This window comes from Schistocerca cancellata, chromosome 2 (genome assembly GCF_023864275.1).
Source record: "Schistocerca cancellata isolate TAMUIC-IGC-003103 chromosome 2, iqSchCanc2.1, whole genome shotgun sequence".
Lineage (NCBI taxonomy): Eukaryota > Metazoa > Arthropoda > Insecta > Orthoptera > Acrididae > Schistocerca > Schistocerca cancellata.
The window spans coordinates 493,840,368-493,865,457 of record NC_064627.1 but is presented as its reverse complement, the minus strand read 5'-3'; the positions used below and the strand labels follow the sequence as shown (position 1 = coordinate 493,865,457).

General features: G+C 43.7%; 1 protein-coding gene across 1 annotated transcript in view; it reads left to right on the top strand.

The window, feature by feature from the left end:
- LOC126162015 (esterase FE4-like) overlaps positions 1-25,090 on the top strand; it is a 431,873-nt gene that overhangs the window by 274,315 nt on the left and 132,468 nt on the right. Inside the window, exon 4 of the mRNA XM_049918237.1 lies at positions 8,309-8,465. Within this exon, the coding sequence (XP_049774194.1) occupies positions 8,309-8,465 (157 nt within the window). The remainder of the gene's footprint in view (positions 1-8,308; positions 8,466-25,090) is intronic.

Below are 25,090 nucleotides of genomic sequence, written 5' to 3'. Positions count from 1 at the left end.
TAACAAATTAGATAAAATCTAGCGAGGTTATCACGGATTCCGAATGTGAATTAATCTGGGTGAAATTGAGTATCAAATAACATTCAAAAATGGTGCTCGATGCTTTTTTAGATCGCCTGGCTCAAGATCTGTAGTTGTAGAGCGCTTCATATAGAACTTGCAGCATATCATTAGTAATTTACTTGATCGTACCGTTGTAATAGGGGGTGACTCCAACTTATCAGGTATAGATTGGGAGTGTTATGCCATTAAAACTGGTGCCAGAGACAGGGATTCGTGTGGCATTGTTCTGGATGTCTTGTCTGAAAATTACGAGTACCTTGAGCAGATAGTTAGAGAACCAACTCGTGAGGGTAACATCTTAGGCCTCCTGGCAACAAACAGACCTGAACTTGTCGAAACAGTTAACGCAGAGGAAGGTATCAGTGATCATAAGGCTGTGACAGAATCTATGACGACGGGTCCTACAAGGAACGTTAAGAAGGGTAGGAAGATATATTTGCTGAGCAAGGGTCATAGGATACAAATTTCAGAATATCTCAGCAGTCAGCATCAAATATTCGGTTATGAAGACAAAGATGTGGAGGACAAATGGAAAAAATTCAAAGGCATCGTTCAATATGCCCTCGACAAGTATGTTCCGAGTAAGGTTTTAGGGGATGGAAAGATTTGCCATAGTTTAACAGCCGTGTTAGAAAAGTGCTGCGTAAACAAAGAGCACTTCATCTCAGATTCAAGAGAAGTAAAAACCTAGCTGACAAACAAAAGCTGGACGAAGCGAAAATGAGCGTAAGGAGAGCAATGAGAGAAGCGTTCAATGATTTTGAAACTAAGACGTTGTCAACCGACCTGAGTAAAAACTCTGAGATATTTTAATCATATGTAAAATCAGTAAGTGGATCAAAATCATATAATTATTCATTCTCTCAGCGACCACACCGGTACCGAAACGGAACATAACAAAGAGAAGGCCGAAACACTGAATTCCGTCTCCCGATGTTTCATAGCGGAAAATCGTAGCACTGTCCATCCTTTCAGCCGTCGTACGAACGTCGAAATGGCATATACTGAGATAACAGATCGCAGAATCGAAAAGCAGCTACAATCGCTTAGTTGTGGAAAGGCGTCAGGACCAGATGAGATACCTAAAAGATTCCATAATGAGTATGTGAAAGAACTTGCTTCCCTTCTAGCAGTAATTTGTCGTAGATCGCTTGAGAAACGGAAGGTACCTAACTACTGGAAAAAGCGCTCATGTAAATTCCGGGTTAAAATGTAAGTCCACTGTAACTGGATGAGCAATTCAGAGGTATGACAGGAACGATCCCTCGAAGAAAGAAATTCCGTGTGGATACATGGCCTATTCGGAACTCGGAACGGGTTTCGAGACAGAATGCATTTAATGTACATTGTTATTTATTTTCTGTATTTTTCAATACATTGTCAGGCTTACACACGTGCAACTGTCAGCAAACATCACACATTTTACGGAGTATCAATTGAACAATACGTATTTTTAATATATTCACCTGTAATATTATCGCACACGTCACATTAACCTGTTGTACAGTTCACAATTAACTCTCGAATATCCCACCTTCACATCCAGCGCTTTTTCGCGCTCTTGGCAGAATATGTATTGCTTGTCTGATTGCCTCAGCACGTTATCTAATGAGGGCAGCAGCGTTCACGATGCGACGAGGCAGTTCATCTCGCGTAATCACAATTCTCTTGTACCCCTCAGGCTTCATCCAGCCCCATAAACGCAAATCTAATGGCGTAAGGTCTGGCGATCTCGGTGATCAGTAAACTGTACTAAAACGAACAATCTAGCAATTAGGGTAAGCCACACACAGTACGTGCACGCCATTAGCGCAAAAACAAATGAATATTAAAAATTTGTTCTATCTCGGAAACCATTCTGAGTGGGGCATGAGCGTTCCTACCTTGAAGTTGTTGTTGTCTTCAGTCCTGAGACTGGTTTGATGCAGCTCTCCATGCTACTCTATCCTGTGCAAAATTCTTCATCTCCCAGTACTTACTGCAACCTACATCCTTCTGAATCTGCTTAGTGTATTCATCTCTTGATCTCCCTCTACGATTTTTACTCTCCACGCTGCCGTCCAATGCTAAATTTGTGATCCCTTGATGCCTCAGAACATGTCCTACCAACCGGTCCCTTCTTCTTGTCAAGTTGTGCCACAAACTCCTCTTCTCCCCAATTCTATTCAATACCTCCTCATTAGTTATGTGATCTACCATCTAATCTTCAGCATTCTTCTGTAGCACCACATTTCGAAAGCTTCTATTCTCTTCCTGTCCAAACTATTTACCGTCCATGTTTCACTTCCATACATGGCTACACTCCATACAAATACTTTCAGAAACGACTTCCTGACACTTAAATCTATACTCGATGTTAACAAATTTCTCTTCTTCAGAAACACTTTCCTTGCCATTGCCAGTCTACATTTTATATCCTCTCTACTTCGACCATCATCAGTTATTTTGCTCCCCAAATAGCAAAACTCCTTTACTACACTCATGGAAATTGAAATAAGAACACCGTGAATTCATTGTCCCAGGAAGGGGAAACTTTATTGACACATTCCTGGGGTCAGATACATCACATGATCACACTGACAGAACCACAGGCACATAGACACAGGCAACAGAGCATGCACAATGTCGGCACTAGTACAGTGTATATCCACCTTTCGCAGCAATGCAGGCTGCTATTCTCCCATGGAGACGATCGTAGAGATGCTGGATGTAGTCCTGTGGAACGGCTTGCCATGCCATTTCCACCTGGCGCCTCATTTGGACCAGCGTTCGTGCTGGACGTGCAGACCGCGTGAGACGACGCTTCATCCAGTCCCAAACATGCTCAATGGGGGACAGATCTGGAGATCTTGCTGGCCAGGGTAGTTGACTTACACCTTCTAGAGCACGTTGGGTGGCACGGGATACATGCGGACGTGCATTGTCCTGTTGGAACAGCAAGTTCCCTTGCCGGTCTAGGAATGGTAGAACGATGTACCGTGCACTATTCAGTGTCCCCTCAACGATCACCAGTGGTGTACGGCCAGTGTAGGAGATCGCTCCCCACACCATGATACCGGGTGTTGGCCCTGTGTGCCTCGGTCGTATGCAGTCCTGATTGTGGTGCTCACCTGCACGGCGCCAAACACGCATACGACCATCATTGGCACCAAGGCAGAAGCGACTCTCATCGCTGAAGACAACACGTCTCCATTCGTCCCTCCATTCACGCCTGTCGCGACACCACTGGAGGCGGGCTGCACGATGTTGGGGCGTGAGCGGAAGACGGCCTAACGGTGTGCGGGACCGTAGCCCAGCTTCATGGAGATGGTTGCGAATGGTCCTCGCCGATACCCCAGGAGCAACAGTGTCCCTAATTTGCTGGGAAGTGGCGGTGCGGTCCCCTACGGCACTGCGTAGGATCCTACGGTCTTGGCGTGCATCCGTGCGTCGCTGCGGTCCGGTCCCAGGTCGACGGGCACGTGCACCTTCCGCCGACCACTGGCGACAACATCGATGTACTGTGGAGACCTCACGCCCCACGTGTTGAGCAATTCGGCGGTACGTCCACCCGGCCTCCCGCATGCCCACTATACGCCCTCGCTCAAAGTCCGTCAGCTGCACATACGGTTCACGTCCACGCTGTCGCGGCATGCTACCAGTGTTAAAGACTGCGATGGAGCTCCGTATGCCACGGCAAACTGGCTGACACTGACGGCGGCGGTGCACAAATGCTGCGCAGCTAGCGCCATTCGACGGCCAACACCGCGGTTCCTGGTGTGTCCGCTGTGCCGTGCGTGTGATCATTGCTTGTTCAGCCCTCTCGCAGTGTCCGGAGCAAGTATGGTGGGTCTGACACACCGGGTCAATGTGTTCTTTTTTCAATTTCCAGGAGTGTACTTTAAGTGTCTCATTTCCTAAACTAATTCCCTCAGCATCACAAGACTTAATTCGACTACATTCCATTATCCTCGTTTTGCTTTTGTTGATGTTCATCTTATACCCTCCTTTCAAGACACTGTCCATTCCGTTCAGCTGCTCTTCCAAGTCCTTTGCTGTCTCTGACAGAATTACAATGTCATAGGCGAACCTCAAAGTTTTTATTTCTTCTCCATGGACCTTAATACCTACTCCGAATTTTTCTTTTGTTTCCTTTACTGCTTGCTCAATATACAGATTGAATAACATCGGGGACAGGCTACAACCCTGTCTCACTCCCTTCCCAGCGCTGCTTCCCTTTCATGCCCCTCGACTCTTATAACTGCCACCTGGTTTCTGTACAAATTGTGAATAGCCTTTCACTCCCTGTATTTTACCCCTGCCACCTTTAGAATTTGAAAGAGAGTATTCCAGTCAACATTGTCAAAAGCTTTCTCTAAGTCTACAAATGCTAGAAATGTAGGTTTGCCTTTCCTTAATCTATTTTCTAAGATAAGTCGTATGGTCAGTATTGCCTCACGTGTTCCAACATTTCTACGGAATCCAAACTGATCTTCGCCGAGGTCGGCTTCTACCAGTTTTTCCATTCGTCTGTAAAGAATTCGCGTTAGTATTTTGCAGCCGTGACTTATTAAACTGATAGTTCGGTAATTTTCACATCTTTCAACACCTGCTTTCTTTGGGATTGGAATAATTATATTCTTCTTAAAGTCTGAGGGTATTTCGCCTGTCTCATACATCTTGCTCTCCAGATGGTAGAGTTTTGTCAGGACTGGCTCTCCCAAGGCCGTCAGTAGCTCTACTGGAATGTTGTCTACTCCCGGGGCCTTGTTTCGACTCAGGTCTTCCAGTGCTCTGTCAAACTCTTCACGCAGTATCGTATCTCCCATTTCATCTTCATCTACATCCTCTTCCATCTCCATAATATTGTCCTCAAGTACATCGCCCTTGTACAGACCCTCTATATACTCCTTCCACCTTTCTGCCTTCCCTTCTTTGCTTAGAACTGGGTTTCCATCTGAGCTCTTGATATTCATATAAGTGGTTCTCTTTTCTCCAAAGGTCTCTGTAATTTTCCTGTAGGCAGTATCTATCTTACCCCTAGTGAGATAAGCCTCTACATCCTTACATTTGTCCTCTAGCCATCCCTGCTTAGCCATTTTGCACTTCCTGTCGATCTCATTTTTGAGACGTTTGTATTCCCTTTTGCCTGCTTCATTTACTGCATTTTTATATTTTCTCCTTTCATCAATTAAATTCAATATTTCTTCTGTTACCCAAGGATTTCTACTAGCCCTCGTCTTTTTACCTACTTGATCCTCTGCTACCTTCACTACTTCCTCTCTCAGAGCTGCCCATTCTTCCTCTACTGTATTTCTTTCCCCCATTCCTGTCAATTGTTCCCTTATGCTCTCCCTGGAACTCTGTACAACCTCTGGTTTAGTTAGTTTATCCTGGTCCCATCTCCTTAAATTCCCACCTTTTTGCAGTTTCTTCCTAACTAATAGATTGTGGTCAGAGTCCACATCTGCCCCTGGAAATGTCTTACAATTTAAAACCTGGTTCCTAAATCTCTGTCTTACCATTATATAATCTATCTGATACCTTCTAGTATCTCCAGGATTCTTCCATGTATACAACCTTCTTTCATGATTCTTGAACCAAGTTCCTACCTTATCCCTGAATATTGACCACTCCTCCTGCAATGCCCTGTATTTATATTGTGTGGAAAAGTACTGTAAAATTTGTTTGTGGGCCTCTCATACTCGTATGAAATAATTTGTCGAGCCATTATAAATGATTTTTGTTATGACCAGACGAAAACTTCCATAACTGTGGGTCTTTGATAGCTCTGGGAGATGACTCACTGGAAATACAAGATACGAAATGGTTCAAATGGTTCAAATGGCTCTGAGCACTATGGGACTTAACTTCTGAGGTCATCAGTCCCCTAGAACTTAGAACTACTTAAACCTAACTAACCTAAGGACATCACACACATCCATGCCCGAGGCAGGATTCGAACCTGCGACCGTAGCAGTCGCGCGGTTCCAGACTGAAGTGCCTAGAACCGCTCGGCTACTCCGGCCGGCCAAGATACGAAATATTAGTTCACTTTATTGCATGAATGCATAATAAAATTCCTTAAATCTATATGTGGCGCCTGTTCTTCTTCGCCTTAATTATAAGTGGTGTCTGTTCTTCTGGACATTTCCGAAAGAACAGACACTATTTTGATCCTGCGGCCACTATGAATGAAAACACGAAGGAATGAAAGACATTAGCTGCCAGTTGACATTGATTTATGTCAATGGGGCAAGTTGAACTTTGTGCTCGATCGGCTTTCGAACCCAGGTCTTCTGCTTACGAGGAAGATGCGCTGACCGCTACATCACACAACACAGTGGTCAACACAGTCGTTGGGACTACCCCAGCATGCATCTTGTCAACCTACACCACAAACTATTGACGCAGTGCAACTGCTCATTATCAAATTTTCAAGTTGTCCCACTGATAGAAATTAATGTCCACTGGCAGCTAATGTTTTTAATTCCTTTGTGTGTTGATTTATAGTGCTTTAGGATCAAAATGGTGTCTGTTATTTCTGACATGTGCAAAAGAACAGACACCACATAAAATTAAGGTGAAGATGGCCAATGATCCCTTCAGTGGGGGACTGATGACCTTAGCTGTTTAGTCCCCCTTAAACATCCCAACAACCACCACCACCCTTCAGTGCAGATGCACACCAAGGTCAAACTGTAAAGCATATAGGCGAGATGCCACAAGTAATGATGCAAATAAGCAGGGGCGCTACATCAGTAGTGTGCGGTATAAGTCGACAATTTGGGTCTGACGGTAGGTCTACTGATACAGTCCCAGCGGTTCTGGGGACCACCCTGTCTGGATGGCGTAGCGGTCAGTGCATCTGCCTACTAAGCAGGAAACTCAGGTTCGAATCCCAGTCTGGTAGAAATTTTCAACTTGCTCTATTGATATAAGTTTGTGCCTAATGGCAGCTAATATTTTTAATTCCTTTATGTCTACATTTACTTAACTTGATACAGTCCTTTGCGACAGGAGTGCTTGCTAATTTACAACTGACATTGACTATTAAAGTATCCCTTGATGCATACAATCACAAACTCTTCTCCTGAAGAACAAAGTTCAGTATTTACAAAAGTACATCTACATCTGTTACTTGAATAACTCTAGTCTTACTGGATGATACTGACTGCTTCAGCTGAGGTCACGAACTGGGGTAGAGTGCTTCCACGCTTGGCTCTAAATTGACCTCCATGCGAGGGCTCTGCAGTGGTGAAAGAGAGGCATGTCTTCTTCAGCCTCTCCCATTCGTCGTTGCGGATTGAAGAGAGTCATTGCTAATGTCTTTGATATCGATGTGCGTTGGCGACGCACCGCAATCTTTGGGCGACACCACAATTTTATTCAGTTTTCCACTCTCACTCAATGGAAAAGTGTCTTGGCATCCCAAACAGTTAGTTGATTGGTTGGTTGATTTGAGGGACGGCACCAAACAGTGACGTCATCGGGTCCGCAGCTCGTGGTCGTGCGGTAACGTTCTCGCTTCCCACGCCCGGGTTCCCGGGTTCGATTCCCGGCGGGGTCAGGGATTTTCTCTGCTCGTGATGACTGGGTGTTGTGTGATGTCCTTAGGTTAGTTAGGTTTAAGTAGTTCTAATTTCTAGGGGACTGATGACCATAGACGTTAAGTCCCATAGTGCTCAGAGCCATTGGACGTCATCGGTCCCATCAGATTAGGGAAAGATGGGAAAGGAAGTCGGCCGTGCCCTTTCAAACCAACCATCGCGGCATCTGCCTGAAGCGATTTAGGAAAATCACGGAAAGCCTAAATCAGGATGACAGGACGCGGCTTTGAATAGTCGTCCTCCCGAATTCGAATTCATTGTGCTAACCACTGCGCCACCTCGCTCGCTACAGTTAGCTGAATCTTTCCCAGCTGCCATCTAGCACATTTATCGTAGTGCCAAAGGTCAGCGATCAACTAAGCGGCAGCAAAGCACTTCCTGCTGCGCCAAGGGACGTCGCATGAAGATTCGATGTCGGTACTCGTTACGACTCTGCGATGAGTGCCTGAACTGCATAGCTTTCACAAGAATGGCGCTGTCATATCCTCGGAAGCAATGACGTAAAGGGTAACTTTTATTTGGAAGTCTCGCAAGGCCTCCTGCATTCGCTGCATTCTTCTGGTGTCGCAACATTATGACATGATTGGGTCGTGTACTGTCACAGTTTTGAGGGCGTATTGTTGAGCGCTGGTTGAGTGTGTGTGCGTTCTCGGCAGCGGGTGCCGGGGGACGGCGGGCGGCTGGCGGTGATGGTGTGGCTGCACGGCGGCGGCTTCGTCTGGGGCAGCGGCAGCGCCGACTGCTACGGGCCCGACGTGCTCATGCACGCCGCCGTCGTCCTCGTCACGCTCAACTACCGCCTCGGCGTGCTCGGTGAGTCACACGTGAAAGAGGAAACAATTTTCCTCTCCTAACAAGTGTTCCTCTACTTCCCGAGTAGTAAGGGGATCTTGTATAAGTGGTACTCTGCAATTTGCGAATTTTGAAAATATGTCATTTTACGGCAAATAATGGAGAAGTGTTATGAGTGGAACAGGGAATTGTATCTATGCTTTATAGATCTAGAAAAGGCATATGACCGGGTTCCTAGGAGGAAGTTATTGTCTGTTCTACAAGATTATGGAATAGTAGGCAAACTTTTGCAAGCAATTAAAGGTCTGTACATGGATAGTCAGGCAGCAGTTAGAGTTGACGGTAAATTGAGTTCATGGTTCAGAGTAGTTTCAGGGGTAAGACAAGGCTGCAACCTGTCTCCACTGTTGTTCATATTATTTATGGATCATATGTTGAAAACTATAGACTGGCTGGGTGAGATTAAGATATGTGAACACAAAATAAGCAGTCTTGCATATGCGGATGACATAGTTGTGATGGCAGATTCGATTGAAAGTTTGCAAAGTAATATTTCAGAGCTAGATCAGAAATGTAAGGACTATGGTATGAAGATTAGCATCTCCAAAACGAAAGTAATGTCAGTGGGAAAGAAATATAAACGGATTGAGTGCCAAATAGGAGGAACAAAGTTAGAACAGGTGGACGGTTTCAAGTACTTAGGATGCGTATTCTCACAGGATGGCAACATAGTGAAAGAACTGGAAGCGAGGTGTAGCAAAGCTAATGCAGTGAGCGCTCAGCTACGATCTACTCTCTTCTGCAAGAAGGAAGTCAGTACCAAGACTAAGTTATCTGTGTACCGTTCAATCTTTCGACCAACTTTGTTGTATGGGAGCGAAAGCTGGGTGGATTCAGGTTACCTTATCAACAAGGTTGAGGTTACGGATATGAAAGTAGCTAGGATGATTGCAGGTACTAGTAGATGGGAACAATGGCAGGAGGGTGTCCACAATGAGGAAATCAAAGAAAAACTGGGAATGAACTCTATAGATGTAGCAGTCAGGGCGAACAGGCTTAGATGGTGGGGTCATGTTACACGCATGGGAGAAGCAAGGTTACCCAAGAGACTCATGGATTCAGCAGTAGAGGGTAGGAGGAGTCGGGGCAGACCGAGGAGAAGGTACCTGGATTCGGTTAAGAATGATTTTGAAGTAATAGGTTTAACATCAGAAGAGGCACCAATGTTAGCACTGAATAGGGGATCATGGAGGAACTGTATAAGGGGGGCTATGCTCCAGACTGAACGCTGAAAGGCATAATCAGTCATAAATTATGATGATGATGTCATTTTATTTTATACATGTTGGTCAGAAATATTCCGAAAACCTTGTACTGATGCTACAGCGTAGGTTGCGCCGAGAAATAATTGTTAAGAAAAAAATTCGGCTTGTTGCGCGGCTTCCGAGTTAATTAGCGCTGAAGTTAGCCCATCAAGTTGTTGCACAAGCAAATCCAAGCGGCTTTCCCAAAACTGACCAAGAAAGCGATACAAAAACTGGACATGGGACAATAGTACAAATTGACAATAGTCAGCACGGTTTCAGAAAATATCGTTCTTGTGAAGCACTTCTAGTTCTTTATACCCATGAAATAATAAGTGCTATTGACAGGGGATGTCAAATTGATTCCAAATTTTTAGATTTCCAGAAGGCTTTCGATACCGTCCCTCACAAGCTTCTTCTAACAAAACTGCGTGCCTGCGGAGTATCACCTCAGTTGTGCGACTGGATTCGTGATTTCCTGTCAGAAAGGTCACAGTTCGTACTAATAGACGGAAAGTCATCGAGTAAAACAGAAGTAATATCCGGCGTTCCCCAAGTAAGTGTTATAGGCCCTCTATTGTTCCTGATCTGTATTAATGACATAGGAGACAATCTGAGTAGCCGTCTTAGATTGTTTGCAGATGATGCTGTCATTTACCGCCTTTAAAATCATCAGATGATCAAAACGACTTGCAAAATCATATAGATAAGATATCTGTATGGTGTGAAAAGTGGCAATTGACCCTGAATAAAGAAAAGTGTGAAGTTATTCACATGAGTACTAAAAGAAATCAACTAAATTTCGATTACGCGATAAGCCACACAAATCTGAAGGCTGTAAATTCAACTAAATACTTAGGGATTACAACTACAAATAACCTAAACTCGAACGATCACATAGATAAAACTGTGGATAGAGCAAACCAAAGACTTCGATTCATTGGCAGAACAGTTAGAAGGTGCAACAGGTCTACTAAAGAGACTGCTTACACCACGCTTGTCCACCCTATTCTGGAGTATTGATGTGCGGTGTGGGGTCCGCATCAGGTGGGACTGACGGACGACATCGAAAAAGTACAAAGAAGGGCAGCGTAGTAGGGGAGATAGTATCACAGACATGATACGTGAATTGGCGTGGCAATCATTAAAACAAAGGCGTGTTTCGTTGCAACGGGATCTTCTCATGAAATTTCATTCACCAGTTTTCTCCTCCGATCGGGAAAACATTCTGTTGGACCCACCTACATAGGGAGAAATGACCATCACGATAAAATAAGAGAAAGCAGGGCTCGCACAGAAAAATTTAAGTGCTCGTTTCTCCCGCGTGTCGTTCGAGAGTGGAACGGTAGGAAAAAAATGGCTCTGAGCACTATGGGACTTAACCGCTGAGGTCATCAGTCCCCTAGAACCTAGAACTACTTAAATCTAACTAACCTAAGGACATCACAAACATCCATGCCCGAGGCAGGATTCGAACCTTGCGACCGTAGCGGTCGCTCGGTTCCAGACTGTTGCGCCTAGAACAGCTCGGCGACACCGGCCGGCGGGACGGTAGAAAGACAGCTTGAAGGTGGTGCATTGAACCCTCTGCCAGGCACTTAGTTGTGAATTGAAGAGTAATCACGTATATGTAGATGTAGAATCCGAGCAATGTCGTGCGCTGTCATCTACGCCGTGAGAACAACTGACACTAACTGTGTCAGGCAGACCACTTGAATTTGCACGCGCAACGGCCTTATTGCCTAACTTCAGCGCTAATTTATTCGGAGACAGCGCAACCTACCGAATTTTTTTTTTCTAAACAATTATTTCTCACCGCAACCTACCCTGCAGAACCCTTAAAAGCTTTTCAGACTGTTTCTGAACACACATTGTAAACAGGATGTCTCTCCTAAGAGTCGCCTGGCGCATTTTCTCTAGCTTTTCGGCAGATATTTGCAATTTAGCTTTTGCTCTGTATAGATGGAGTCGTCTCAAACAAATATTGTTCTTCACAAGTTTCATTCGACGCCCAGTGCCAACGGAAATCCTCGATTTGTTTCCAGTTACAAACGAAATTATTCCAGAGGTGGAATTTCACATGCCTATTCGATACAGCGAGCTAAGTTAGTGTAGCACGATATTCTGTTCAGCGATATGTATTAATAAGGACACTAAAACACTAAGACTAACCAGTACTCCTGTAGCGACTGAGTAGCGCTGCTGCATGGTCTCACACGAGACGGCATTAAGTCGGCCAACGAAGTGGTGGCGAGCAAAGGTTTTACTGTTTTTTACTGTCCCTATTAATATATATATATATATCTAAACCGAGTATCGCACTAGACTAATTTGGGACCGTTTTACCGAATGGGCTCGTAAACTACGGCAATCGAGACGTTTTTGTTTGTAACGGGAAATAAGCTGAGACTGCTGACACTGCAAGTTGCATGAAACATGTGATGAGCAGTATTTGTTTGACCTGACTCCAGTTACACATGGAAAGAATGGAACTGCAAATATCTGTCGAAACATTAGACAAAATGGGCATAACGGCGCTTAGGAGAGACAATCTGTATACAGGATGTCTCAAATCTTCTGGGTGAAATTGAAACAGGTGATAGTGGGTCCACAACTGATTATATTGATATAAGGAACCAGTGGTCGGATATGCATATTAATTGTGTTATGGACATACATAGCGTACACCGCACAACAACAATTTAGCTCATAGTAACCGTTTAAAGCGACATTTCACTGGTCCACGTTAGCTGATTTTCCTGCGAGAGGTCACAGTTCTTGAAGATTGCATCCATTGTTGTCCGCAAAAGGATGTGGTTTCAACACGACGGTGCACCAGCCCACTTTGATGTTACTGTCCGCGATCGTCTGAACGACACTCATCACTGAATTGGAGGGAGAGGTCCTGTCCCATGGCCAGCGCCGGATCTCACACCTTAGGACTTTTTCCTTTGGGAGTACATCAAGACAGTGTATGAAACAGAAGTAGAAACGAATGAAGACCTACTTGGTAAAGTCCACGCTGCCTGCCTCCTGGTAGAGCAGACAGCAGGGATCTTTGAGAAAGTTGGCAGAACTTCATGGGCCGTTGTCATGCAGGCAACAAGACTGGCGGTCATCACGTTGAACAATTACTGTGAGCTACGTAGTCGTTATACGGTGTGCGCCACACGCTATAAATAAGCATTTCTTACCAAAGGTTTCCTACCTCAATACAACGTTCTTCTTCCTGAGCTCTCCCAGTATTTCTTTCAGTGACATGCTTGTTTGCTTTCCACTGTTTTGTCTTCCCATCTATCTTGTTACCCTCCTCAGTAAATAGTCAGATAAAGTAGAAACCTAATTTTAGCATCTTGGGACGTTTCGAAAAATGAGAAACAGTAGAGATAGACTAATAATGGCTTTGTCTGTCTGTTGACCGGAATGGAGTGGGGGAAAGGTTGCTATTGTAGCTTCTGCGGTTTTAGTTCTGTTACAATGTCTAGCAACTGCAGTTGGAAAAGGCTAGGATTTGTTACATACAGAGTGTTACAAAAAGGTACGGCCAATCTTTCAGGAAACATTCCTCACACACAAATAAAGAAAAGATATGTGGACATGTGTCGGAAACGCTAAATTTCCATGTTAGAGCTCATTTTAGTTTCGTCAGTATGTACTGTACTTCCTCGATTCACCGCCATGATTTCATACGGGATACTCTACCTGTGCTGCTAGAACATGTGCCTTTACAAGTACGACACAACATGTGGTTCATGCACGATGGAGCTCCTGCACATTTCAGTCGAAGTGTTCGTACGCTTCTCAACAACAGATTCGATGACCGATGGATTGGTAGAGGCGGACCAATTCCATGGCCTCCACGCTCTCCTGACCTCAACCCTCTTGACTTTCATTTATGGGGGCATTTGAAAGCTCTTGTCTACGCAACCCAGGTACCAAATGTAGAGACTCTTCGTGCTCGTATTGTGGACGGTTGTGTTACAATACGCCATTCTTCAGGTCTGCATCAGCGCGTCAGGGATTCCATGCGACGGAGGGTGGATGCATGTATCCTCGCTAACGGAGGACGTTTTGAACATTTCCTGTAACAAAGTGTTTGAAATCACGCTGGTACGTTCTGTTGCTGTGTGTTTCCATTCCATGATTAATCTGATTTGAAGAGAAGTAATAAAATGAGCTTTAACATGGAAAGTAAGGGTTTACGGACACATGTCCACATAACATATTTTCTTTCTTTGTGTGTGAGGAATGTTTCCTGAAAGTTTGGCCGTACCTTTTTGTAACACCCTGTATACATCCGCTGTACCTATGCCCTGCTCTGCCCTGTACTCAAGACCTTCTGTAAGAAATTCTTACTGGTTCCGATTTCTTCGTGATTCTGACATTGTTTCATAGATGTTGCATGGTTGTCAATTAACTCAGCTTGTTTTGGATTAGCTCTTCGAATAGAGCTTTCCACAAACATTCACTCACAAGCCTTTGCAAATTTTGTGTTGTGCTCATCCACAGCTGTAGAATTGTATCACGATGATAAAGACAGCTTTATCTATATGATAAACATTTGTTTATGATCCAACTAGTTTCGCAGCGTCAGAGCCACATCTTCAGGGATTCAGAGGTACAAATTTGTTTCCCAATTTAGTTCAAGTAGTACCTAGTTGATGACCCAGGATTCTTTGTCCAAGTGTGATTCTTGGCTGTTGAACATTTTTATCACAACTGGACAAAGAGTGTTGGGTCATCGACTGGTTATTGGTTGAACTGAATTGTGATATAAAAATGTATCCCTGAAGATGTAGCTCTAACGCCATGAGACTAGCTGGCTCATAAATAAATATTTATCATAAAGCTGAAGCGGTCTTTGGCGTGTCAAACTGATGTCTTCGCATAAAACTAATACTTTCTAAGTGAGTCAAATACTAATAAAATTCTGTAAGCAGAGAGCGATGCTATGGTGCATTGGAACAATATTTAACTATTTGACATATTGTTTACACAGAGTGCTACTTGAATTCTCTCTCTCTCTCTCTCTCTCTCTCTCTCTCTCTCTCTCTCTCTCTCTCTTTTCATTGTGCACAATCCGATTTGCAATTACTACACTATATCATCAAAATATACCTCCCGGATAGGCATGTCTATTAAGCCACCGCTTCGAGGACGAAGAGGAGTACCAGCCCCGAATCTAATTCACCCAGAAGATTAACGACGGGGGTCGGTGTTCTGGCCAGCCTGGATGTGATTTTTAGCCGGTTTCCTACATCACACTACTCGCGCCTCAGTTCCACTATTTACAAAAATTTAGAAAACTTTCGCTCACTTTCACATGAATAAGACTACACACAGACAGTTGAGGTACACGTATTCTGTGCCAGGTAGTGACGGTGCCGACAGTAAGGGCGACTAACCACCCATTAAATTAACCATACCAGATCCGTAAATAACCATGCCTACCCTGCACTGATGTGGGACTAAGTCACAAAAGATCATCAAAACCACGCTGTATTCCGCGATATTGCATTCTAAATCATTCAGATGGTTACAGATACCGAATCCCATGGACTTTTTGATTACACACGTTTACATACGTTAAAGTACAACTATTACTATGCTACTTGTAGACCTAAACAAGATCTGTTAAATCTACTGAGAACTCATTGCTAGTGGCATAGTACCGGTTTTAATTTTATAGACAACAAGCTGATTACCTGGTGTTGCCAAGGTATGTGTCTGTTCCAGTCTTCTCTTCTGTTCACCACCTCCTTCCCATTCTCTGTGTCCATCTTCTTTCCCCTCCCCCTTTGTGCATCTCCAACTACCCCTCTCTCTGTTCATCTCCTCCATCCTCCCGCCTTCTCCTGCTAGTCTCTCTCTGTCCTTCTCTTCCTGTACTTCTCACTGTCTGTCTTCACCAAGCCCTCTCTCTCTGTGCATATGCACCCCCCTCTTTTCTCTGTCCAACTGCTCCTCCCCCCCCTCTGTCCATTTGCTCCTTGGCCCTTTGTCCACCTCCTCCTCACCCCTCCAATTCCATCTCCTGCTCCTCCTCCCTGTCTCTGTCCATCTCCTTCTCCTCCTCTCTCTGTCCATCTTTCCACCACTCCCTATCCATCTCCTCCTCCCCCTCTTGCTGTCCATCCCCTCCTCTTCCCTTTCTCTGTCCATTTACTCCTCTCCCTTCTCTGCCCCTCTATTTTCCCCACCCTGTCCCTCTTCTCCTCTTTCCTTTCGACGTCTAAATCCTCCTCTCCCCTCTCTTTGTCCATTGCCCTCCCCCATCTCTCTCTCTATTTCCTCCTCCCCCATTCCTGTGTCTGTATCCTCCTTCACCTTCTCTGTATGTCCATCTCCTATTGCCCCTTTCTCTCTCCACTTCAGCTCCAGCCAAATAGGTGGCTGGTGTTTCTTACCCTACAGTACTACTTACCATATCATAACTAATGTGTGTACCAAATTTAGTTGAAATCTTTCCTGGTTTATAATGAGCTTTTTACCAGTCGCTTTGCACATGTACACACATCTCAAATATATGTCACATATATTTAACATACTTCACACGCATTTGTATACATATTTCACCTGTATCCCTAGCGAATTTCAGCATGAAGATTCATTTTCACATAGCTCCATTTTTATGACGTCGTATCTTCAGAACTATGTATCATACAATGATATAATTTTGCAGACATATTTACCAGTGTATTTGGATACAGTCTGAGAAATGTGTTGGGAATACAGTTAGTAGTAAATAAGTAGTAAATTAAAACATCATGCACGATGCGGCAGTTTTTCACGCATCTCAGTGTTTATGGCGTCATGTCTCCTGGACTATATGTGTGCAATGACCTAATTTTGCTCGTATTTTCAGTGGTATATATGAATACTTTCATCAAAATTTGTAACGAATATAGGTAGTAGTAAAGAAATAAAACGTCATGCTTCATATGGGCTTCTACTACTTGAACAGCGAAAATGTAGTAAGCAATAAACTTTTTACCTTTCATCATTTTGTTGGGATTGTCAGCGAGAAAAAGTTTCGTTAATATTTGAAATTATGTGTAACGTTTGTTACAAGTCACTAAATATTCTCATTCTCAAATTCTGGACGCATAAAGTACGGGTATTTGTGCGTCATGGACTACACTGCTTTTTCACCCCGACCCCAACGTTTTGATAAGTGTGTGCTTCTTACCACTGTAACGTTCTCTAAATAAAAATTCTTTGAATGAATGCGTTACTGAGGACTGGATATAAAACTCGAATTATCGTGTAGCATCTTGTAACTTCAAGTGGCGCGCTTACTCTGTGTTATTGTTAGCAAAACTTTATACGAACTGATTTGGCAATGCAACTCCCAGTACCAACATAGAAATACAGTCACTGCAAAAAACATTCAGCCCCTTAGGCACTAAATCCTCTGGCCCGGTTCAAAATTGATAACTTTGGTCCCTGCGCACATATCAAATAAACTGAATGGTCTTACCTCTAAAGCAGCAATGGAGGAACGCGATATATTCTGGTCTCTCATGAAAAAAATAAAGTATGCTAGCTAAAGGCGTGCGATGCTGACCGTAATACTTTGAAATGCACATGAAATTCTTTTGTCAGATAAATGAAAACATTTTTTAAAAATCCAATGTCTTTGAAAAACATGATTAGACAGGGAAGCGGTACTGATTGTGGTGAATTATTAACACTGATTTTTTCTGTGAATTATATTCCAAGTTAATTTTGGCTTTCCAGAAACATCTGACACTTGAAATTATATTACTCAGAAAAATTACATTATTTTTAGAAATTCTTTCAATCCATCTGTGGCATACAGCAAACCAGTGCTTAACAGCAATGGTTAAAAACAGTCTTGATTGCAATTTTAGTTTTTTTATTTTTCAACTACGCGTTTCACCTTATTTAGGCATCTTCAGGTTGATCTACATAGAAAACAGAGAACAAATACATCTATTTAAGAATCGAGATCGCGTTGTGCAGACTTGGATACTCTTTAAAAGCATGTATAAACAGATCAAATACTGAAAGAGCAAATACCTTAATTTGGCATTTCTTAGAAGGATCCTTTAAACAGTGTAGCCAAAGGGCATCGTCGAATACAACAGGCCAACATCGCCTTAACTCAGTAAAAACTAGAAATATAAACTAGTAAAAACAGATAAGAGAATTCACCAGTGATCCGACACTCAGAAATGCAATCACATTGCCGAAGCCTTACGATAAGGCCTTACCTTCCTAGATGGACATGAGTGACTCCAAGACCTGCATAACGCATTCCCGTTCACAGGAGCGAGTAATAGAATAAGATGGGGCTCAAGTAGCAAGCATAATGCACCACAGCGTCATGTGCTAGTACTGACACCTAATACAGAATCACCTCTATAGGTGGCGCTACCACATAGCTGCTGGTAAGAATGAGAGATCGTAAACTGGTACATAGCCACTAAAACTTATAAATGTAACGCACATAAAACATTAATAAGATTTATAGGAGCAACACCTGTGCAATAACTTATCCTAAGAATTTTGAAGAGGTAAAATACAAATGAAGGCGGTAAATTTAAAAAGGGAAAACAGAGTGTGTAATACAACATACAGATGCAGTACCTGAACAGATTTTATGTATCATATATCACTAGACCGAGAACATTAAAAAACACAGGACCGTAATTTCAGATGAAGAGGCCCCTCTTATGACACGCAATACTACGTCATTTGGAGCTAGAACTTCTACCTAACAAGAAAACTCTTTTTATAAAATACAAGTAAAATTATTACACTTAAAAGATACACACCAATGTGGAAGACGGACGCAATGCGGACGAACTTTTTCCCATTTCCTTATTATAGATACACAAAAAGTGTAAAATACGTCGACATTTAAAGCGACAAACTCGCAAGTATCATATTTGAGTCAAAAACCCCTAATGGCTTGGCTAACAAGACGACATAAGGCCAGCGAGGAACAGGACTCATATTTAAGCAGAATTACGAGAGCCCCAGATTTACATTAATAACACCGATTTCATAACTTCTAGAAAGGCCTGATTAGGGCCAAATATTTGGTCGTTAAGGAGGGACAAATCTTTGTCCTCCATATGCCTAAATATTTCAATTTCTTCCAAAATGTTTAACTTCTTACCCTTTTGCACAAAATTTTGTACTTGCGGAGGACTATGACCACTGGCTTTAAGGTACTGGGCAAAGGTAGAGTTTAGTTTTACCTATTCCCATCTATTGAGGAGATGTTCTTGCAATCTAATTTTGAATGTTCTGCCTGTTTGACCAACATATCCTACATTACAAAATATGAGCCCTGTTCCTCTCTGGCCTTATGTCGTCTTGTTAGCCAAGCCATTAGGGGTTTTTGACCCTGCAGTCTGCACAGCCACTGGCCATCATATTCTGCGCGCACTGCACCTCATTGCAAGCTTGCCATACCAGATCCCTGTTGTATTAATGTTTGCTTTTCTGGTCCCACAACATGGAGCATTCACGCACAATATTAATGATCCTATAGACGTCTGCCGGAAGAAACCGCCCCAAACGATATCTCATAACGCAAACTGCTTGCGACAACGCGTGAGTCATCACAACGCATAGCTCGGCTCAGCCTGCAGTCTAAACGGACACCGCGCTGTTCCATTGTTAAACCAGGCCGCAAAATTGCGACGCGATTTAAGCGCATCATCGCTCGGCTGGGCTCGGCTCGGCATCGCATCGCATCGCATCGCATCACGGGCAGTGTAAATTCTGGCTTATGGGAAACAAAATTGGTATTTATATCACCTGTAATTAAAGTAATTCTCGGTAAGTTATGTACATATATGTTTTGCACTTTCAGCTGCTTGATGAACTATCGTGCATGACTGACTGAACTGAGACTTGGCGCGTTTGAAAACGTCGACAAAACAAATGCACATATCACTTAATTATTTTAGAGAAAACATAACATTATTACTTTTCTGTGCATGCCATCATTAACATTTCACTTACTTCAGCGTTATTTCTTTTGTGATATAGTCGAAGTGTGATGTCAATCTCTAGTCTGAGACGTAATTTGAATTTGCTGCTTCCTGCATTGATAATCAAGGATGGCGTATTCCAGTCCCTTGTTGTATTCTTCGTTAGCAGGAAGCGGCACCTATCATGAATTTCGTGACGGAGGATATTCAATGATTAATTACTTATTCACCACCTCAGAATAATCTAAGAGAGGTCTAAGATCATATGCATCACTCATCAGCAGCTGGAAGATCGAACACTGCTACTGAGCTAATCTTCATTGACTTTAGTCAGCGAAGTTACATATAAGCAGATACTAAATGATAAGCCATTTGGTTTACAATGCAAGATTTTCATTCACTCATTTGCAAAGTTCAATTTACAAATAAAATTTTACATTTACAAAACATTTTATTTGATTCACATTCAGTACCTACTTTCTGCCATTTAATATTAAAATTTACAGTCGTTTCTTTTATATTGTATTGTATCACAGAATTATATCAAACTGCATGCATACACAAAGTACAACCACGAATACAAGTTATATTATACGTCATGCTGCATTAAAATATTAAATGAATTACATGCATTGAAACAATAATAACTCATGTACTTCAATGGTCAGTGGAAGTCTCTCAATTTGACGCCACTTTGGCGAGTTGTGTGTCCCTAACACATCCCACTTATCCAACTGGGAAAGGGATACCTCCGGTTTAACTGGAATCCGAAACACATGTCGTTTTTGGCATTTACTTATATCATCAAGAGGTGAAAGCAATATTAAATGGAAATTGCATATTTCTGTCATCAGACCAGGTTTCAATCCCATGACTTCTCAGTTTCCAGGAATGCGCCTTACCAGTAGATCACCAGGGCTGACAATGCTTTGAAATAAAATGAATGGATCAGTAAGAACAAAATCAACGAAGATGAGAGGATAGTAATGCAAAATCGTTCACCTGTGCCGAGCCTGCAACGTAATGAATATATAGTGACAAATGAAAATTTGCCCCAGACTAGGACATGGACCCAGATTTACTGTTTATCTTGATCAGTAGCCTTAACCAACTTTTTAAAACATTATGCTGTACGAACATGCATCCTGCACTGGCTCAAACTTCCACTGTGAGTGGCGTTCCCACGTACGGTTTCTGAATAATACTTGCAGAGGTTCTCCCAGGAGGGTAAGGGAAACAGCACTTTTTGAGGAACAGAGTCCATGGAGACCATGGCTTCGATCACCGTACAATTACTAGGTGGCTGTTTGTTTGATAGAGTGATTAATCTGTAACTAGGAGAACAAGCGAATGCACCATCATTAGGCTATTGACACCAGCAGCGGACGCTTCATATCCAAATCGTTTGACAGTCCTTCATCTTGGTACATCCACAAACGTTTCTAGCCTAGTATGAAGCTAGAAACAATAAACCACTCATCCAGTAAATCAAATAAAATTGTCACGAGCTCTTCAACTTCGTACCCAGTTTGTCTTTCCTCCTTCGTCCACCTTGTACTGATTTGAATTTTTGCACTCTCGTACGTCAGAGCCCTATGCTAACATTGTGTTTCTACACTGCAGGTGAATCAGTTAGTACTAATATGTGATGAGGCCACGAACTAACACCGAGTAAAACGAAAACAGCTACCATCCGATATGGATGCAAGTCATGACACTGGTCATGCTTGTCTTCTTGAAAATCTTATTTCTGCCATTCTCTACTAACATTATATTCTGGGTAAGGAGGCTAAGCCAAGCCATTCCTGATATATCCACAACGAGTAAATATATCAAGTATGCGGAATTCGTAAAATCAGATGTTTTAAATATAAGGGGCAGTCAAATGAAAATGAGACAAAGAATTAAAATGTAAGTAAACTATTCATTACTTCAAAAGTAATCGCCATTGCGATGTAACGGCTGTCTCATTCACCATTTAGAACGCCTTCTTGTCTGTAATGACAAATTAACCTCAATTTTCCTACCTGTTTTTCAAAGTGGACCTGTTGTTACCCAAAAAAACATATCCGCATCAAGTCACTCAGAAGACTGATGACTCAAAAAAAAAGTTCCTTCCATGTTAGTTCCCTGATCCTGATAATTCTGGATTTCACTGACGCTGCAGAATACTTCTACCACTGCTTCTAAAAGGCAAAGTTAAGACACCTTTCGGCCACAGCCAAAGTGGCTAGAAAGTTGACCTGTCAAGAAAAGCAGGCCAAGTGAAGTCATCATAGCCTCTCAATAGCAATGCACACAGGACAGTTCTTGTATAAATATTACCCTTATCCAGTGGCTTTACTTGTGCTCAGTTCACAGTTGAGCAACCTGGAGATGGGTCATGTGTCCATCTATCTTCTTTTCATGAAGATCGTCTTCGAACTTTGATGGAACAATGAGTTCTACCAGAGAGACTTGGCAACTGCAAATTGAAATGCTGCCATTTGAACTGAGAGTGATGTGACTTAAACATCAGGCCTTGTGGAGACATAACCAAAGGACCAGGTAGCAGTCAACAGTCTTCATCGTGGAAGGGCATGCCACAGCCTCTGCGCTCCTTCTGTTCCTGTAAATTTACTCCGATGCCTCCTCTTGGAGGCCGTAGTGTGACGCAGTGTGACGTCGTACACTCTGTGCAGGGCCAGCGGTTACTTAATGGGGTTTGATATCAACGAGATCACTCTGGTAACCCATAGCCCTGTGCTGCTAACACCGAGGCAACACAGACAATACCAGCCAAGCTGTGGTCGTGGTGCTATGACGTAGCTGCGTGCTGAGTAGCACTGGTGTGTCCATCACTGCAGCAGTCGAGACGACATGGTCCGCATGTGTGTCAGTGCTTTCTGGTGAGGTTAGCATCTTGCTGCCTGCCGCCACAGTTGGCTGCCCTGAACGAAGGCATTGTATTTCTGAACAATAAATATTTGCTTGTTAACGATATGTTATTAGTGCTTTCATGTGCAGACCAGGCCATCTCTCACCGACTCATGGTTCACTCATGTCCCAGGTGTGACAGTTCGGCCTGATGCTGACTTCGACGACCCAATACCGTCACTTAATGTACTGTCCTGTTGCCGAGTGGTTACAATACGTGATAATCAGAAGTGCAGACAATCTTTCTAAAATTTCGATATTAAATAACATGGGATGAGAAGTTCCGCCTTATGCAATACACCTTATTTCTTTTGTTTCTTGAAACAAAAGAAATAAGGTGTATTGCATAAGGCGGAACTTCTCATCCCATTTTCTTAGCAAGCACGGAGACAACAAGAAGAACTGCACCACAAGATGATTATTAAATAACATATTGAGAGAAGTATATTGTCACATTCTTAGTAAGAGTCTCTATGACGCTGAGTAACACTGTCAATGCTGGTAGATAATGTATTACAGTAGAAATCAAGTAAACGTTTATTTCGCCTTAGACTGAGAAGTAAGTGCCGCTGCACATTTTAATATCATTGTATATTTAATGAGTATTCCTGGTTTATTCTGTGATAAAGAAAGCATCCCAGGCAAACTACACGAGCTGATGAAAGTCATCTACAAAAAAGGGAGCAGAGATGCACAGATTAGCAGTGCATTCCAGATGAGAAAAGATGCAGTAACGATGGCAAATTTTTAAGACAGAATGCTGGGCAGCAGATTAACACCAGCTGCTTCAGTATCACACAGAGCAGACAGGGCAGCACACTAGGCTTAGAATCACAGAGCCAAATAACAAGACGTGCTCGATGACTCAGTGAACATAAGCACGAACACCTGTTCAAACAGCTTGCGGAGAGAGAAAAAGGTGCACAGAGCGGAACAACTAGTTGCGCGTAACATGAGCGATCCAGACATTTGCCTTCTGCCCAGTCCTGGCAAAGAAGAGTGAACGGCGACCCGGAAAAGACGTCGTGCCGATCCGCACCACGTGTCCGTTGCTCGAAGCACTGCTGCCGCCCCCTGCTCAACTGCGCATAAACCATCCGTCAACTATCTGCGCCGCACTCTCCCAGTTGAGCGCGCGATGCCGGTGAGTGCGGACAACGGAGCGCGCGCGTCCGAGCCAGCCGGCTGGGTCGCGCCGGGTCCGGCCGCTGGCCGGTCGGTGGGGCCTGCCCCGCCGGCCGTCCCGGCGGCCGCTCCCCACAGGACGGATACAACGCGACGACCCCTGCAACGACAACGGATTCTGACAGGCAACATAATGAGGACGGGACCACGACGAGCGATACGCGAATGCAGAGCGGAGGACAACATACGTCAAACCCCTCTGACGAGAGACATCAGCTAACACAGAACGATCGGCAACAACGGGAACTGAGACGCGAAACTTCTCACCGCCGTGCAGCAACAACTAGTGGGGATACTTTCTTTAATCGAAAGTGTATTGAAGGCCTTTGGAACACCTTAAGATGGATCGCCCTGGGACCACGAGAAACCTGAAAATCTGTATATGGAACGCCAACGGAATGAAACACAAGAAAACAGAATTCACTGAATTTTTACAACGTCACAAAATCGACATCGCACTTATATCGGAGACGCACCTTCGTCCAACAACTGAGCTCGGATTTCGTAACATGTACGTCTATAGAACGGACAGACAAGGCCAACGAGGTGGAGGGACCGCAGTTCTGCTTAAAAGGGAACTGCGGCACCATCATGAAACACTACCACACCTCCAACATCTGGAGGCAACAGCAGTAACGGTTCGATCGGCGGCAGGCAACATCACTTTCATTGCGGCGTACAACAGCCCCGGAAAAAACCTGGAGCCAGACGACCTACGGAGTATCTTCACCAATTTTGACAAAATCTTCCTAGGAGGTGACCTTAATAGCAAGCACGTCGCGTGGAATTCCCGGCGTACGAACCCTCGTGGACGAACTTTGATTGCCATGGAAGAAGAACTGGGCATCACAGTCCATGGCCCACGAGAGCCCACACGGATTCCTTACGTCGATCGGCAAGAAGCAGACGTCCTAGATATTGCTGTCATCAAAAATATTGAGACGAACCTCCAGCTCCGCACCGTCGACGATCTTTCGTCTGACCACCGACCTGTTATCAGTATAGTGGAAAACGCAACGGCCAACCTTCCGCCCCCAACCTCACAAACTCTGAACTGGGGTCAATTTCGGACATATCTTGACAACAATATCTGCCCGACGCAGGACGTTTCAACACCGGAAGCCATCGACATCGCGGTACAAACTTTGACGTAGAAGATAAAGGTAGCCAAACGGAGGGCAACTACTCACACGGTCTACCCTGTAGTAGCTTTCGACGAGTTCCCGCCTCTACTCCAAGAACTGAAGACACAGAGAAACAGGAGCAGGCG